Below are 13040 nucleotides of genomic sequence, written 5' to 3' on the forward strand. Positions count from 1 at the left end.
ATGGAGGCGGCGCGCGAGCTTGGCTTTGATGGGCTCGGCCGTGGAGGATGTCGATTGTGATAGAGGAGGCGACGAGCTAGGATGGGATGAGCTTGGCTGTGGCAGATGTCGACTGTGATGGAGGCGGCGGTGAGCTTGGATGCGATGAGCGAGGTTGAGCTCGGACGGTGGAGAGTTGTGTGGTGATGGCGGTGACGGAGCAGTGAGCTTGGAACAGAGGACTCGACTGTGATGATGTTAGAATGATTTATGGCTTTGTGGTTGGATTTGGGTCTGTGATTAGTTTTGTTGCAGATAATTTTGTGGTTTTTGCAATTTGGTCTGTGTCGGCTGTGATGGAGTCTTAAGGGCAAATCTTAACTTTAACAATACATAAATTTTTTTTAGATTTTTTTATTAAACAAATAGTTTAACTCTAAGGACAAAAATATAAATTTATATCAATTCACTAATCACAAATAGTTAATTTGAGTTTCTATGTTATATTGTGGTCATCTTCTATCTACTTGTATAAGTTAAAAACACGAGGGTTGTAATTTGCCCAAAATTAAAATAAGAAAAATTATTACAAGACAAAAGTGTACAGGAGAATAGGGTCCGTGATCCTTCTCGACTCGACGCGAAACGAACTCCAAAGTCCAAACAGCCAGCAAGCTTTGATTAGTTTGTTTTCTTCTCCTAAAACAGGAAAAAAAAAAAAAAACATTTTTAAGCGAACTTTGATTAAAACCCAAAACCCTACCCACTCTACTACTCAGTTGAAGATCCCTCACTACTCAGTTGAAGATCTGAGATGGATCCAGAAACAGCCCTAGACTTTGTAAAGCACAGTGCTACTCTTCTTCTTCTTGACGTCCCTCAGTTCACCCATGTCGGCATTGATACTCAGGTAAATATGAAATTCCGTTTGGTTGCCGAGAAAGTTTAGGTTAATAAAAGAATAATAATAACATACCTGAATCTGGGAAAATTTTCTCGGAATATACCACAGTTTCCTTACTATATCTATATCTATCTATATATATATATATATATATATTTATCTTATAGTATATAGGCAAGACACGCTCGCGCACTCGTCTAATTGGCTTGTTTTATGTTTATATGCTCAATTAGATGATTTTTATGCAATGTTGAAATTTAATTTGTTTTGCGGCTTAGCAATAAAATTCTACTACATAATCATTTTTGAAGTTTACAAACACGGAATAAAGCGATGGGATTCTATAAACCGTAGATTACTTTTTTTTGTTTGACAAGTAACCCTAGATTACTATTTGATATGCCAATAACTAATTAATAATGGAATTGAAATATACAAATTTCTTTATTTAATTCGTCATGTATACCTTTTCTCACTCAAACACTGTTATTTTTATATATCCAAGTAATTTTTTAATAAGATACTGGAATTTATTTTAATCAAGGCAATGAAGACACGTTATTAGGCCTGTTTTCTCAAATTATTTCCCAGCATTATGGATTTTTCTCTAAAATATGCCTGAAATGTTATCAAATGGCTCAAATACAATATTTGTGGTGTTGAATAATTTTTGAATACCAGTATCTTCCCTAATAGGCTCCGTTGGCTTGTGAATTTAGTGAAATAGAAGGAAAGATTATGCAACAAAAATTACCTTGGATGACTGGGAGTAAAGAAAAGTTTATATTCTACATGTCATTTCCCGTTTTCTTTTACTTACTTTCCAGCCATTGTTATTTTATTTTAAAAAAATTTAATGTCGTTTCAGTAAGATAACAAATTTGAAGGAACTGATTTTCCTTTAAGTTGCCCTACAATATGCTACATGAAGGATGAGATGAGAAGTGCCGCCCTTCCCATGCTTTTGTGGTTGAGTGAGTGTCAATACGGAAAAATTATATCTGCTCTAATTTGGCATCATTGAAATTATACACGTTGTTTAGGCCGAATCTGAAAGGACTAAATTTATCTTATTGTCCTCTGTTGGTGCTACTGCTATTTCCATGTTCTTAAAAATGCATTTGCTCTTGTTTTCTTCTCCTATGTCACCAGAGTCGCCATTTGAACATCTTAAGCTAGTTATTTTGTCCTTTCGTTTTCTTTTTCTTTTTGTCCCATTAAGTTGCTTCTTGGCTGGCTAACACTCCGCATTGAACTGACCAGATGACCTTTTTCCTCAAGTGCATATCTTAAACTATTCCATTCAGATTTATATATATATATATATATATATATATATAATATGGTTTGGTTCAATCATTACATGTGCGTTTTACCCAACTCTCTGTTAGTTGAAGATATTTCTCATGAAGCTTTGGTGTCAGAGTTGCTTTCTTGCGACATGATATTTCGTTTACTTATATTGTTTTCTTTCTCTTTGTGCTGATATTTGTTTTGGTACTTAAAAATGATGTTATTAATAAGTTCTTATTGTTGAATTTCCTCCTTGTTACATTCGCAGATGTTCTCTGTGGGACCTTCTTTTATGGGTATCAAGATGATTCCTCCTGGTCATCATTTTGTCTACTACAGTTCATCAAATAGGTAACATTCCTAAAATTTCACATTGATCAAGTTTTATTTTTTATTTTTTGTGAATTTGTTGGTTCATAATGTTCTTTGTGGCATAATTGATCTCCCTATCTCTATCTATCTATCGACCTATCCATCCATCCATCTATCTATCCTTTCTATTCTGGCCGATTTATGTATGGAAATATTTTCTTTTTCTTTTTGTTTGCTTGTATTTAAATTCATGTTTGTGTTAAATGCTTTGACAGAATGTTTAATCAAGTTCTACCTCTTTTTGGTGTACAAGTTTAGCCAGCAGTTCGCCACTAGTGAATGTTTGAACTCTTTCCATAATCTCTGGTTGTCATCCCTTTGACATAGGGTGTTGGACTATTCTAACCTTGAGTTACATTTTGGTTTTCTAAATAACTTTTTGGAATCTTGAGAAAAGAAGTCAACATTTAGCAGTTTATTTGACTTACGTCTCCTTTGCAAGGAATGTTTAAATACTTGATTTATGTGGTTGTTGATGCTTAAACACCTGAGAATATGACATTTTGATATTTATATGCCATTGAATATAACTGTGTGTAGTTTGGCTTATTTTTTTTTTCTTCTACATTTGTGTTTCATAAGATAGAAATGTGACAAATTGGTGTTTTCCTGTTTGAAAATAAGTGATATCCTGATTAATCTCTAAATAAATTGTGAAGTTGGGAGGCCATGTCTTAAGTATCAAGAACAGAACTTAGCATAAATATTTTGACAGGTAAATCCTAATATACATGTGTAAACACTTATTCACATGAGGAATGCAGCATATTAGTAATGATTAGATTAGTATAATAAATGTAGTGATGCTTTGCTATAAGAGATTTGCATGATAAAGTGCTGTTTTGAATCATTAAGTTATCAATAGTTGGACACCACATTTTGTATTCAGTTTGGTTCATGTTCTGCTTGTCACATTTTTTTTCGCCTTAATGATGGGCGATGCCTTTAATGATGGCTTACTTCTTCTTCTTCTTCTTCTTTTTTTCCTCTCTTTATCATGTTAATTTGCAGGTTAGTTATATAAATTCCTTTTTCCCCATGCAGGGATGGGAATGAGTTCTCACCAATTACCGGCTTCTTTATTGATTCAAGCCCCTCGGAGGTTTCAGAGAAATATTGTTTCTTCATTAACCTTATTGAGTTTACAACATTGTTGCCTCACATGTATCGTGTTTTGAAATTGTTTGATTTTTAAGATTTTAAATTTACATTTTGTTTTATTGTGGTTGCGTCAATGCCAATGCATGAGGACACAAATTATCCAAAGAAAAGATGCATTAACAAAGATGGAGGATGAGATTTGAATTTCAGTACAACCACAATTTCTTGTGGTTTGGATAGTCTCTTAAAATGATCAATGGGCTTAAATGATTTAGTGCCTTCTTCTTCTCTTTTATTTATTTATTTATTGTTTATTGTATTTTTTTAAGTGAACCAATCCATGAACATTTCATTTGTTTGTTACACTCCGGAATCAACCCTATAATTCAAAGAATTTCAGCTGTCTTGTGATGTGGATGTCGTTTGTGAATTTTAAGATTTGGACATTGCTAAAAAATTTAACAGTGATTTTATTCCTCACGAGGAATTAAAGTATTAATTACTAAAAAAGAAGTCTTTAGCTATTTTTGTATTTTGATTTAGAATTAACATAAGAAAAATTAAAATTTGAGCATTGTGCAGATAATTCATGTGTTCATTTGTTGATGCATAATTATTTTAAATCCATGTTTCGACATTATGGGTAAGCCAGCAAATTGTCATTTTAGCAGTATCGACAGAATCACCAGCATTGTATGATACAGTTGATATATTGTTGTGTTAACCATGAATATATTAGATAAAGACCATTAAATATCAAATTACACATTGGCATATTTAAATTTCCTAAGGCCTCTTCTTTGCACTTTTAATCATGTCGGTCACTTTTTAAGAATGTGTTGTTTGTCTATGATATCGTGTATGCAGGACTGACCTGTCTCCTTTATCATGGCGGTGCAACAGGTGATTGTTCGGAAATGGGATCAGCAAGAGGAGCGGTTAGTCAAACTTGCAGAAGAAGAGGTGTGTTATCTTTTTTGAGGATGAATGTTAATTGCTTAGTTAGAATGCTTACACACGTCAGTCTGGAAAAGGAATGATGCTGATGTAGGAATCCGTGGGATTCGGATGGGTAGAATCAAGTTAATGCCGAAGTTTAGGCTGTATTGAGTCAAGCTGTCTTTGCACACTGCATTGGTGGGACCAACAGTAAGTCATAACCTTTTTAGCTTCAAGCCTAAGATGAGACCACGGTACGACCTGAACTCACTAAACAAACTAGAAAATCCTTTAACGTGCCATTAGTTAAAAGAAATACCGCAGTTTTTGGTTAGAAATTTTTTTAAGTGTTAAACAGGAAGAAAAGGCTACCTAATGTAGTACCCTTTTGGAAACTTTTAACAAAGGATTACCAATCTGTTTTTTTTTTTTTCATAATTAAGGATTAACAATCTGGTGGGAAGAAAAAAATTCGTATAGAGACCGCATGTTGACTTTTCTCTCCTCTCTCTGCCACTCCTGTCGCCGGAGTCTTCTACTCCAGCGTCTATTAATTTTTTCTTTTCTGGGGCGGGTTCTTTGGGTTTCTTGTGTTATGATACGATCGTATCTTAATGTTGTGACACTTCCTCGCCTCAACTTCCATGGTGAGATTAAAAGATGCACAATCGGCAAAGACATGGTTTTTAGGGTTGATCATAAAAGCATTACGAAAAGAGAAGTTGCCCTAAAATCTTGTTTGGTTGGCCGTTTTGATCGCGAAGTGGGCTGTATCGAGGGGATCGCAACATGGGCAACGAAGGTTTGGAAGGTCTCGAGCGGGGTGAAGGTATCATCCCTACCAGATGGCCCCTTGCTGTTCAGGCTACCTTCGGAGGCTGAGGCTTTACGTGTTCTAGATTTAGGGAAGAAGAGTTGGGGAGACACCACTTTAGCTATCGATGTTTGGTACTTTGCAGTGGGATGTTTAGTAGTGAAAAATCATGAAATCAGAAGGGTGGTGATTCACGGCTTACCTCTTCATCTCTGGTGTCAGAAACTATTCGAAGGTATTGGTGATCTGTGCGGAGGATTTAGAGGTGTGGAGGCGGATGATTTGGTGGGAGGTGAGAGAGTTCTCCTTTACGTCTCTGTTGGAGGTAGGGTACTGGAGTTTGTTTATGTTGAAGACCAGAGTCTGGCATTTAAGGTCAATCTAATGGAGGAAATCTCACCTCGCATCCTCCCGAAGTCCTATTATGGAGTTGATGAGGGCTCTCATCTTATGATCGACGAAACAAACAAAGGAAGGCGTCGCCGGCATATGCAAATCCGTCTTAATTCTCAAGGACAGTGATAAGTGCCTCTTCACTCGCCGGCCGCGTATAGGGAAAGCAGAATCCCGGGTAGTGTGCATAACGCCCTTAAACAGTGCCAATCAAATCCTCATTTTGATCGCCCAACTAGCCACCAGCCTTGTAATAGAACACGTGGCATTACAGGCGCCTTTCATGCCAAAGTTAATGACGGGACTAAGTTTGGGCCTAAATCTCGGCAGTCTTTGGATAACGGGCTGGACAAAGAGCTATTTACATTCCATGGGCCAAAAGCCATTAAGGAGTTTAAGAGGGTTGTTTCTCGGGGGCCTAATAACAACTTTACTATTTCTTTTTTAAACGACAAGCCCAGCCCACAGCCTTTGCCTAAGTCCAATCACACTGCTTCTTCAGACATTATTCCACAGCGTCGTTGAGAATGGTCTTCGACAGAGAAAAGATGGAGGCAGCTAAGTGTTGCAGGTAGGGCTGCAAGTTGGGCTGGCCCAACCCAGCCCAGTCCCAACCCAACCTTAACTCGAAATCGGGTTGGGTTGGGCCAATCCGAATTGCACCCAACATGGGTTGGGTTACAACTCGAACCAAATATTTTCGAGCGGGTCGGGTCGGGTTCACGGGTTGATTTTTTTTTTAAAAATTATATATATATATATATATATTTTTGATTATATTTTTAGTTACTAAACCAAAAAACAAAATATTTTTCAACTGCAAACTTGCCCCCCCCCCCCCCCCCCCCCCCGCAACCGCAAACTACAAAATCTACAAGAATCAAAAGTTCAAAACCCATATATTTCAGTTTATCCATCTGTCTGCAAGAATCAAAAGTTCAAAACCCATTTCGGCATATCATTTCAGATTGTTCAAACAATCAAAACCCATATCTTTCAGTTTCAAGCTTGCCCCCCCTCTAATTATAACAATTTCAATAATGAAAATGCCATGGTATGATGTATGTAATCTGGGTAGTATAGTTCAAACTTTATGCTACTTTTTCCCACAAATATAAAATAATAGACTTGTAAATAGCACATTAATGAAGTGCGTTAAACAATAGAAAAAAGTTTTAATATATAAGTTGCACTAAAGAAACATCCACAAACATTCCTCTGACCTTCAATGACATAATCAAGTAAAGTCCAAGGCTGCCTTAAGCACATAAATACCTTTTCAACATATAAAATGATATTATAGACAAAGTAGAGTGCACTTTGATTCCAATAAAATTATGAACAAATTCAAACATCAAGCAACATGTTATGGTAAGTATGCCAAAAGAGAGATTTTTCACACCCAAAAAAATATAAAATCCAACTGGACCAAACAACACCATCCGGAGGGCTTCCTTCAACCTTCTTTGAACCCACTTCTTTCTAGTTACTTGACAACACCGTTCCATTTGACTCGAACTGTAGGGTAGCACCCACAAAATAAATAATATTTACTACTTGGGATGGAGATTTGTGAAACAGTAATGCTCAACACAAGGTAGAACACAAAAAGTACACTCTTCAATAGCACAAGTAAGATAAATCAGTGGAAAAGAAAACCAATAAATGTATCAAATATAAGCCAATAGCAGTCTTACAAAAGATTTTCTCATGGCTCGTCCTGTGTCCTCATTAGCATCCTGGTAGATGTCCCGGATTTTTTTTTTTCAAAACTGCAACTCCATCTAACTTTTCTTTTTTCAATTGCCAACTATTCACGGAATGGCTAACCTTCAAAACCATCAGCAATTCCTACAAAATGCAAATTAAAAGTATGTAAGATTCTCCTATTATACTGTATAATTTATACATATATGGACAAGCAAAAGGGTAATTATACAAGAATTAACAGTATTTACTTGTACATATATACTAATATATATCTTTAGCAAAAAAATATGCAGATCTACCATGAGTAATAAGATTATAAAATGTGAATTATCAGCCTGCAACATCAAAATCAGCAGTGTAGTAGAAAAAGGATAATTAAAAAAATGTGCTTTGGGGTTTTAGTGTTTTACCTTCGAGAGCAATATCAACAATAATCATCCTAATATAAATAAATATAGACAGTCTAAACAGAAAGGGGACAAATTAAGTATTCAATACATAGGATTTGAATTTCTAAAATATTCATTACCTTGTCCGACAACCTCAAGAGCCTCCAACGTCTTTTCAATCTCAACTGGATTAGGTGAAGCTCTTAGCCAATCTTGAGCACAAATCAAACTTTCAACAATTTTCGGAGTTAAAGAATTTCGAAATCTGTCAAGCAATCTACCTCCCGTACTAAAAGCAGATTCAGAAGCAACCGTTGACAAGGGAATGGCCAAAATATCCCGGGCCATAAGAGAGAGTACACGGCATGTAGAAGATTTTCCCTTCCACCAACTTAAAATGTCAAAATTTGATTGATCTTCTTCCACACTATCTTCCAAGTATCTATCCAATTCGGATTTAGCCACCTCATTTTCCTCTTCTCTCAAAATTTTTTTCCAATCTCTGTCTTCTTCCAAACCATCTTCTTTTTCATTGGGCACATAAACATCTTCAAGGTTTTGAGCTAAATGAGCACCCAAGCCTACAGGGGAAGTTATTTCCAATGATTTGTAGTGTTTGAAAAGCCTCTCCTTCAAACTCTTCACCTTTCCAATGATCTCATCCACCTCTTCCGATGAATATAATTTCTTGTAACAAAACTTCACATACTTCATTAAGGTGCCTACTATGGTTAGTAGTACCATGACTACTCGGACAATTATATGGTTTGTGAAAATAATTACATGTGGCTTTCATGTGTGATCCGTCCTCCAACAATTCTTTTTTAAAATGGTCCTAAACAAAAGATGTAGTCTTATAGGGTTTTTTCCTTTTTTTACAATTTACCTCAAAACAAGTTGAAGAGTTTGAAGTTGGTTGGGTTTCATATCCACTTTCTTCCATGTCTGACATCTTCAAGAAATGCTTGCTGCAAAAACATAAAAATATATAAAGTATCTAACAATTATAAACCTGAATAATAAATATATTACACAAAATAAAAAAGAAAAATTGAAGAGAACAGTTTACTAAAGAAAAAATGAAGTGAACATTTAAAAGTCACCAAATTGCCTCCTATATTTTTCAAATAACATCAATAATGGTGGTATCAAAGAAAAAAATGGAATGAAACTTACAAATTTTCAAAAGTTCGATATGTTTTGACTGATGCAACAAAGAGTGTAAGTTTCAATGTTTTCTTTAACAAACATCAATCGAGTGAGAACATGTAAAAAGCATGTAAAACTTGTTATGCTACTAAGAAACTTTTTGTGCCATTAAGTAACTAAGAAGATTATATCTTCAAATCTAGACCATTAGGCCATCACTGATGATTTTTCATTCCACAAGATCAAGACTTAAAAGCAAATATCACCAAGAACTAAGTTTTTTTTTTTTATAACCGAATTCACGACTCAACTATGAATGAAATTAAGTGCCCTTTGATAATACTTTTCAAATAACATCAACTGGTATGTATCTTCATATAAAAATAAAATTTAAAAAAACCATTAATTTGGCACTTTTAAGTATTGAGCATAATTTAAAGATCGAAAAAATTATTTATTACCTCAACCCACTAGATAGGCATCACACACAGTGACACACACACACAAAAAAAAACCCTACTATTGGAACAAAGGAAAAGGCCCAAATCAAACAAACCAAAGAAAAAAAATGTGATCAAAATTCAAAGATCCACATAAATTGAATAACATATATGTGTGAAATGATAATTGCATTGAGAATCGAAGACCCAGATAGGGAAAGAGTGAATTTAAAGAAAACCTGTTCTCTGGTGGCGAGAGCGGCGTTTCGACTTTTGCGGGAGTCACCGAGAGATGTGAGATAGAGGGAGTCGCCGAGAGATGTGAGGATAGAGGTGAGGGAGTCGCCGAAAGATGTGAGATAGAGGGAGTCGCCGGTAGGTTGTGAGCTTTGCTGCTCGTTTTGACTTTCGCAGGAGATCGGTAGGAAGGCGATACAGAGAGAGAAGAGAAGGATGAGAAGAGAGAGAAAGTTAGGGTTTGTGTTTATCAAGCAATGTCCAAACCTGAAGTCGATATAGAGAGAGAAGAGAAGGATTTATGTTTAATTTGGGCTTTCGGGTTGGGTTCGGGTTGAACCCAGCCCAAACCAAATAAGGTTGGGTTTTGATAAAACCCAACTCGACTTAAACCCGAATTGTGAATTTATATGTCTAGATTTTAAAATTTATGGGCTGGACTAGGATTGGGCTGGGCTAGCCTGCCCAAGTTGCACCCCTAGTTGTAGGGCTGAACGCGGAGGTAAGGGATCCTGTAGCTTCTCTTCCATCTGGCTCTGTTCCACCACCTGACAAAGCTTCAGACCAACCAGGGGCTATTTTCAGGGTCGCCGCAGTAGATGGTCCCGTAATGATAAGCAAAAGTGGGTTCGTACCTCTTCTGATCTAGGTGTGTCTTCGGCCCATCATTTTAAAAGCCCTCCGGCCCATCATTTTAAAAGCCCTCCATACACTCCTTCTTCTTCTTCTATTCTTTCTGTGTTCTTCTTCTATTCTTTCTGTGATGAGGAGTGAAATTGAATTGGTATCGGAGAAGTGTAGTGAGCTTGCAGTTATACCTGAAGCTGAGTATGGTTTGAATAAGGAAGGGAGGGATGCCTTCAGGTCTGTTTCAGGGAATGTTGTCCTAGGGGAATGCATAGTTGGGTAATGCGTAGTTAAGGATTCACCTGAGGGGGTTACGGTTTGTGTGGGGAGGAATCTCCATTTTTAGTTATCCAATGCTGAGGCTTCGGCTCTGCTCAAAGAGCTCCGTTTGCATGTAGCCTTGAAAGGCTCTTATTGCAGGGGTTGCGGAGAATGAGTCCGTTAGTTTCATGTGTGTAGCCTTGGAAGGTTTTAACTGTCTGCCAACTACAGGGACTGAGGAGAATGCACCTATTAGATATTTGGCTAATGGAGAAGATGACTATCTCACAGGTTCGGTGTTTGACAGTGGGGGAGATACTGAAGATGATGATGACCTTGGTTCTATCCAATAGGTTTACTCTAATGAGCTAACCCCATGGTTGGAGAATGAATGTTCTAATGTGGAACCTTTGGCTGTTTTGTGACCTGATTCTTCTACAGATATGGGAAAGGACTGGGTTATTGATAATATAGGGGTCACTAGCGAGCTGCTGGGTGTCTCATCAGAGGGTAATAACGTTTAGACTTTATCTATCCTTCAAGATATAGTGGAAGGAAGAGAGATTGCTGTGACCACGGAAGTAATGAACACCAGGCCTCTATCTTGGAAAGGGGCGCATGAGGTCAAAAATCTAATTTTTGATGTGAACTATGAAGGGAAAATAGGGGTGTGAAGGAAAGGGGAAGGACCAGAAGTAGGAACTTAAAGAAGGGGGGAGGGGAGTTAATCGCATCTGGTTTTTAATGAAGCTACAAATTATTACTTGGAATGTTCGTGGTCTCAATGACCCGAATAAGAGGAGGGTGGTGAAGGTAGCTTTAAGGAAATGGGGGCCAGGTGGTTTGTTTGCAAGAAACCAAGTTTGCATCCATTTCTGACGGGGTGGTTAGAAGCTTGTGGGGAGGAAGGTTTGTGGAATGAGAGGCCTTGGATGCCACAGGTTCTTCGGGTGGAATTTTAGTTATGTGGGACAGCAGATGGTTGTCTAAAATGGATGTGTGGATTGGGAGATTTTCTGTTTCCTATGAGTTTAAAATGGAGGAGGATGATTTCAGATGGGTCTTTTCTGGGGTCTATAGACCGGTTGTTGATAATGATAGACCTATTTTATGGGAGGAGCTTAGCCTTGTTCAAGGAATGTGGCCTCTCCCTTGGTGTTTGGGAGGGGACTTTAATTCTGTTAGGTCCCCGTCCGAGAGGTCTACTGGGGGAAGGAGGTCCTTAGATATGGATCAGTTTTCCGACTTCATAGATGAACATCTTCTCATTTATCTTCCAATGGAAGGTGTAGCCTATACTTGGTCTAATGGCAGGGATCTAATTACCCTCTCAAGACTGGACAGATTTCTGATCTCTGGGGAGTGGGAAGAAAAATTTGCGGATGTTGTTCAGGCGGTCTAACCAAGGGTTACCTCTGATCATGTTCCTTTGGTTTTGGATTGTGGGGATTTGTGTTCTCGTAGAACCCTGTTCCGATTTGAGAATATGTGGTTGAGATCAGAGGATTTCCAAGGGAAAGTTCGATCTTGGTGGGAGGGAGCGCTGGTTATAGGTGCGCCTAGCTTCATATTAACACATAAGTTAAAAGCTCTCAAATTCGATCTAAAGCAATGGAATAAGGACGTTTTTGGAACCTTTAATGGAGGAAGAATAGAGTCCTTGCTGAATTTTCTGAGATTGATCGTCTCGAGGAGGCGGGCGGGGATGTGGAATCTCTTTGTACTAGGAGAGCTTCTTGTCAGGTAGTTCTCGCTGAGATTGCTACATGGATGGGATTTCATGGCGACAAAAATCCCGGGCTCTATGATTGAAAGAGGGGGATCGTAACACAAATTTTTTTCACAGGCTAGCTAATGCTCACAGAAGGACTAATCACATTGGGCGCATTCGGGTGGAAGGTGTAGAGCTGTGGAGGGAGAAAGAGGTGCGTAATGGGATAGTTTCTTTTTATCAAAAGCTCTACACAGAACCATTAGGTTGGAGACCCAAACTTGATGGACTCCCTTTTGAGGCTATTTCTGAGTTGGAGAAAGATGGGCTAGAGCTTCCTTTTACTGAAGAAGAAGTTCTAAAAGCCTTATCAAGTTGTAATGGGGACAAAGGGCTAACGGGTTTACCATGCGCTTTTTGACGAAAAGTTGGGCGGTTGTGAGAGATGAGGTGATGGGTACCTTTCAGGAGTTTCATTCTACTGGTGTTTTTGAGAAGTCGCTAAATGCATCATTTATTGCCCTCCCTAAGAAAGGAAGCACTTTTGACATTAAAGATTTCCGTCCTATTAGTTTGGTGGGCTGTAATTACAAACTTATTATAGCTTAGGTGCTTGCTCAAAGGATGAAAGGAGTTATGGATGGGATTATCTCGGATTCTCAAAATGCTTTTGTTGGAGGTCGGCAAATTCTTGATTCAGTTCTTATTGCAGGCGAATGTG

At 37.7% G+C, this 13040-nt stretch overlaps 1 protein-coding gene across 1 annotated transcript in view; it reads left to right on the plus strand.

Moving 5' to 3' along the window:
• Positions 1 to 322: 322 nt before the first annotated feature.
• Positions 323 to 13040, plus strand: part of LOC132285182 (uncharacterized) — a 28335-nt gene continuing 15617 nt past the window's right edge. The window contains exons 1-4 of the mRNA XM_059787349.1: positions 323 to 889; positions 2445 to 2527; positions 3593 to 3650; positions 4553 to 4612. Of these exons, the coding sequence (XP_059643332.1) occupies positions 794 to 889; positions 2445 to 2527; positions 3593 to 3650; positions 4553 to 4612 (297 nt within the window). The 5' untranslated portion in view covers positions 323 to 793. The remainder of the gene's footprint in view (positions 890 to 2444; positions 2528 to 3592; positions 3651 to 4552; positions 4613 to 13040) is intronic.

The sequence above is a fragment of the Cornus florida genome, unplaced genomic scaffold, assembly GCF_030987335.1.
Source record: "Cornus florida cultivar Cherokee Brave unplaced genomic scaffold, ASM3098733v1 CherokeeBrave_3.0.0_Hap2_Chr11, whole genome shotgun sequence".
Lineage (NCBI taxonomy): Eukaryota > Viridiplantae > Streptophyta > Magnoliopsida > Cornales > Cornaceae > Cornus > Cornus florida.